Source organism: Benincasa hispida, chromosome 6, assembly GCF_009727055.1.
Source record: "Benincasa hispida cultivar B227 chromosome 6, ASM972705v1, whole genome shotgun sequence".
Classification (NCBI taxonomy): Eukaryota; Viridiplantae; Streptophyta; class Magnoliopsida; order Cucurbitales; family Cucurbitaceae; genus Benincasa; species Benincasa hispida.
The window spans coordinates 2,518,097-2,522,427 of NC_052354.1; the positions used below are offsets into that span (position 1 = coordinate 2,518,097).

At 33.8% G+C, this 4,331-nt stretch overlaps 1 protein-coding gene across 2 annotated transcripts; it reads left to right on the forward strand.

Annotated features, from left to right (window-relative positions):
• Window positions 1-1,091: 1,091 nt before the first annotated feature.
• On the forward strand, window positions 1,092-3,896 carry LOC120079455 (protein NETWORKED 4A-like). 2 transcript variants are annotated; one of them, XM_039033646.1, is made up of 3 exons: window positions 1,092-1,313; window positions 1,836-2,006; window positions 2,233-3,896. In XM_039033646.1, the coding sequence occupies exons 2-3, from the start codon at window positions 1,916-1,918 to the stop codon at window positions 3,708-3,710; spliced, it is 1,569 nt and encodes a 522-aa protein (XP_038889574.1). In that variant the 5' UTR covers window positions 1,092-1,313; window positions 1,836-1,915; the 3' UTR covers window positions 3,711-3,896. The 2 variants fall into 2 exon arrangements, with proteins under 2 accessions (XP_038889574.1, XP_038889573.1); XM_039033645.1 differs by having other exon boundaries at window positions 1,093-1,313; window positions 1,890-2,006.
• Window positions 3,897-4,331: the final 435 nt, after the last annotated feature.

The following is a 4,331-nucleotide window of genomic DNA, read 5'->3' on the forward strand; positions in this document are numbered from 1 at the left end:
AATTGAGCTCTCAAACTCATACAAATATTAAAATTGGACTTTCAAACTTATACGAGAGTTAAAAGTGGACTTTCAAATTTATGTGATTTTAGAAATTGTAATAATTGTATAAGTTTAAGTGTTTAGTTTTTATCATTTGGGAGTAAAAGTCGTATAATTATAATAAGTTTTAGGGTCAAATTTTAACATTGATATAAGTTTGATAATTTAATTTTTAGCATTAAAAGTTTGAGTATATAATTACAACTATCACCATACTTTAGGAATAGTTTTTGCAATTTTTTCAATTTGTGATTCAACAAAATAAATGCAGGTTAAAATACTATTTTGGTTCATATACTTTAAAATTTATTTAATTTTAGTCTATATATTTTTAATAAATCTTACATTTACTCCAAAATGCTAGTTTATTGTTGAATTTTAAAATAACTTTTTTGCTATAAATTTCCTTTTTATTATAAATTTAGAAACTATATTCACATATTATATTTCTTTACATGAAAAATTATTATAATTATTATTTAACAAATTTCTAAAAAAATTAATTTTGAGGGACTAAGGCCCAGTTTGAATTGACAAAAAAATGTTTTTTTTTAAAAAAATCAATTTTTATTTAAACACTCTTGATAAAAATTAGTTAAAATACACTTGAAAAACTATTTCGAGTAGTTGCCGAACACTTCAATTTATTCTAAAATGATTAATTTTTTAAATTAAACACTTGAAAATATATTTTGAATTCATCTTAAATTTAAGATTTATTGAAAGTATGAAAACTAAAATTAGACAATTGAAAGTACAAGAATTTATATTGAACAAACTTCAAAGTATGTGCTACAATGAGCATAGTTCAACTGAAATATACTTTGTAATATTAATCTTGAAGTTAAAGGTTCGATGCTCCCATTCACGTATTATCAAAAAAGTAAAAGAAGAAAAAAATAAAATAAAATGGTAGTTTAACCATGAATATATATATATATAAATAAATAAATAGAGGTGAAAATGAAGAGAGAGGGAAAAGGGCGGCAAGATTAGAAAGAAGCCAGAATTTGAAAAATGGAATCTTAGTAGTTATCGTTATTTCCACTATTTTGATCATTAAAAGTGTCATTTAGTTCCCTGTCTTCCTCTTACGCTCTCTGTTTACTGTTCTTACTCTTTCAAAACTTTTCTCATTGTCCTCTACGTTTCTTCGCTCTCAATCCGCCCCCACTTTTTCCCCCAATCAATCACTCTCGCTTTTCAACTTTCTCTCCTCCCATTGAATTCCAGATCTCTCTGCGTTCTTCATCGACTTCCAAGTTCATCAGGTACTCCCTCATCTCCTTTCATTTTACCATTTTGCTCCACGGATTGGTTCGTCTTGTGTGTTGTTTTAGAGTAGATGCTTCTGCAATTGTTTTAAGCTGCAAATATTTCTTTTCGCTTGGATCTTCTTGATAAAATTCATTTCAGATGTGTGGTTTTGTTCATGTGCTTTCTTTTTTTTATAATTTGTTCCAAGGATTGGTTCGTCTTTTATATTGTTTTGGAGTAGATGCTTCTGTAATTGTTTTGAGCTGCAAAGATTTCGTTTGGTTTGGATCTTGTTGATGAAATTCATTTCAGATGCGTGCTTTTGTTGATGGATTCTGCATATTTCATTCTACTGTCTCCTCTGCTTTCTTTTCTATAATTTGTTCCAAGGATTGTTCGCCTTGTGTGTTATTTTGGAGTAGATGCTTCGGTGATTGATTGCCTTAAGCTGCGAACATTTCTTTTAGTTTGGATCAGCTTGATGAAATTCATTTCAGATTCTAGATGTATTTGATTAATTTGTACTATATATCTAGGAAGAAATTGTTCGAGGTTCTTCTTCGAACTCTGACTTGAAGGCTTTCCTGCAGATTTTTGGATCGGTGCTTGTGTTCGTATGGAAAGTCCGGAATTGAAGAAGCTGAAACCATTTTGGCCTGAGGCTGACATTCAGAACAGATTTAAATGGCTATCAAATAGTCTTGAAGGTAAGTAGTCTTTGTGATTGTGTTTTCTGGTTTCTTGTTCAAGCCTAACGTAATAAGGCTTCATTCATTAGTGGTAGTAAGTCTTATTAGCTCAAAACGCTTTCTATAATACAGAACCCTCTTCTATTACTTTTGTCGTTATCACGAAGATTGATTTGTGCTCTAAGTTAGGTCACGCATAACTTCGGAAATTACAAAATTAATCGGAGAGTCTTTTCTCTTACAGATATGAATCGGAGTGTTGAACAGATGCTGAAGACGATCAAAGAAAATAGTGATAATTTCCCGAAGAGTGCTGATATGGATTCTCAAGTTGAGGAGTTCTCCCGCTTGTATCAATCATTAGTTGAAAATGTGTTATCGCCGGAGCTACAATTGCAGGTGCCGGTTTATTCTGATTGTGGATCTCCTCAAGGCACTCCAGAATTAAGTTCGGACCAAAAACAGGGTTTCAATTTGACAAGCAATAGAGGGTTGGATATCTCTTTTGATTCAGGTGGTGGTAGCTCCAGTCTTTCTCTGAAGGATGGAACTGAATCTTCTCCTTCTTCATCGGACTCTGAGTCAGAATCTTTTAACTCATCTGTCGACAATAACTATGTGGTTTCACGTTCTGAAAGAGATAGCCACGGGTTGAAGAAAAAACTTCTTGGGATAGAAACTGAGCTTCCAAACAGTAAAAGGGGATTTTGGGTTGGTGAAGAAGACAATCACAAGGTAAATTATGATGAATTACATGATAAAATCGCCAAGATTGAGGAAGAGCTAAAAGTTTCGAATGCAAAGCTTCAGTCATCTGAAAATGAGGTAAGTAGATTAAAGAGTGAGCTTGAGAAGAATGAAACAGCAATTTGGCTATCAGAAGGATTGCAGGCCCAGCTTGAGTTAGCTGAAAAAGACAAGCAAGAAATGGAGGCTGATCTTCAAGTGAAAAAGAGGCAAATAGAACAATTGGAAACTCGGGCTTTACAATCTGATTCAAAGATTGAGAGATTGATTCAAGAGTTAGAAACGAGCAAAGAAATGCTCAAAAGTTCAAGTGACAAGGTCACAAGGCTTACGCATGAACTCGAGATTACAAAATCTGATCACCATCTACAAGTCAAGGAATTAGAAACTGCTTTTCAAGTTTCACAGGAACGATTTCATGCCGAGAAAGAACAGATGCAGACCGACATTCTCAGACAAGTTGAAGCTGAGAAAACTGAAACGAAAGCTCTCCACAACTCTCACTTGACAGTTTTGCAAGGAGAGATTAGTCAGTTGAAGGAAGAACTTTATGTAAAAAGCCAAGGTTTGGCAGCTTTGAATCAAAACCACGACGAACTAAAACTAAAATATGATATGCTAATGGCTGAGAAAGACGAAGCAAGTGCAATGGTTAATTCACTTTTAGCTGATAAAGAATCCAGAGAATCTCATGTCCATGAATTGGAAGGTGACCTGCAACATCTACAAGTAGAGAAGATGAACTTGATTGAAGGATCTGAAAGGAAGAACAAACAAATTGATGATTTGAAATTGAGACTCTTAGAGTTGGAAGAAGAAGTGAACAAGCAAAAGACTATGATAGAGGATGGGGCTGAAGGGAAAAGGGAGGCCATAAGGCAGCTTTGTTTCTCTTTGGAGCATTACAGGAGTGGCTATCAAGAGCTTCGTGAAGCATTCATTGGGCACAAACCACGTCCGGTACTCTCTGCATAGCTCTATTGCTTGTAAAATCTGTTAAGCTTATTGCCATGTCTGTTTTTGTGCACTTTTATAAGTATTCTCAACGACATTGTTTGGGAGTGATTTTGAAATTATTAAAATCTCTTTTTTAAAATTGTTAGGAATGTTTTACTATGTATTTACCATAGTTATTTACTCAATATTTACCTGTTTGTCTTCCTTCATTTTCTCTTTCGTGTTTGTTATTTTGTTATCCTTTTCTTTGGTTACATGTAGATGCCATATCAATATGGTCTGCTTCCTGAGCACATCATGCATACTATGTTGAATTGAAACCGTAGATTTACGGTCACGGGACCAAGCTAGGGAAGATGCAAAACTTTATTTTGCATGGTAAAATTGTCTAGCCTTACTTCGCATCTTGGACATGGCTTGTTCCAATGTTTACAGACGCAACCCAATTCGCCTATATTTTTCATTAGCCCAGACGGTGAACCACCAAACCAAACTGACTAAACCTTCGGTTAAGTGGTTCAAATCATATTGGTTTTGAATTCATAATGGTTTGGTTCTATTTACTGTATTTCTCTATATATATGGTTGTTTGGGGGAGATGCAAAATTTTATTTTACATGGTAGAATTATCCACCTTCA

What these genes read in the sequence shown, in the direction of transcription:
- LOC120079455 (XM_039033646.1), top strand. Translation starts at nt 1,916, where the DNA reads ATGGAAAGTCCGGAATTGAAGAAGCTGAAACCATTTTGGCCTGAGGCT. An exon ending in GCTATCAAATAGTCTTGAAG is followed by an intron (nt 2,007 to 2,232) that starts GTAAGTAGTCTT and finishes TTTCTCTTACAG; the next exon opens with ATATGAATCGGAGTGTTGAA.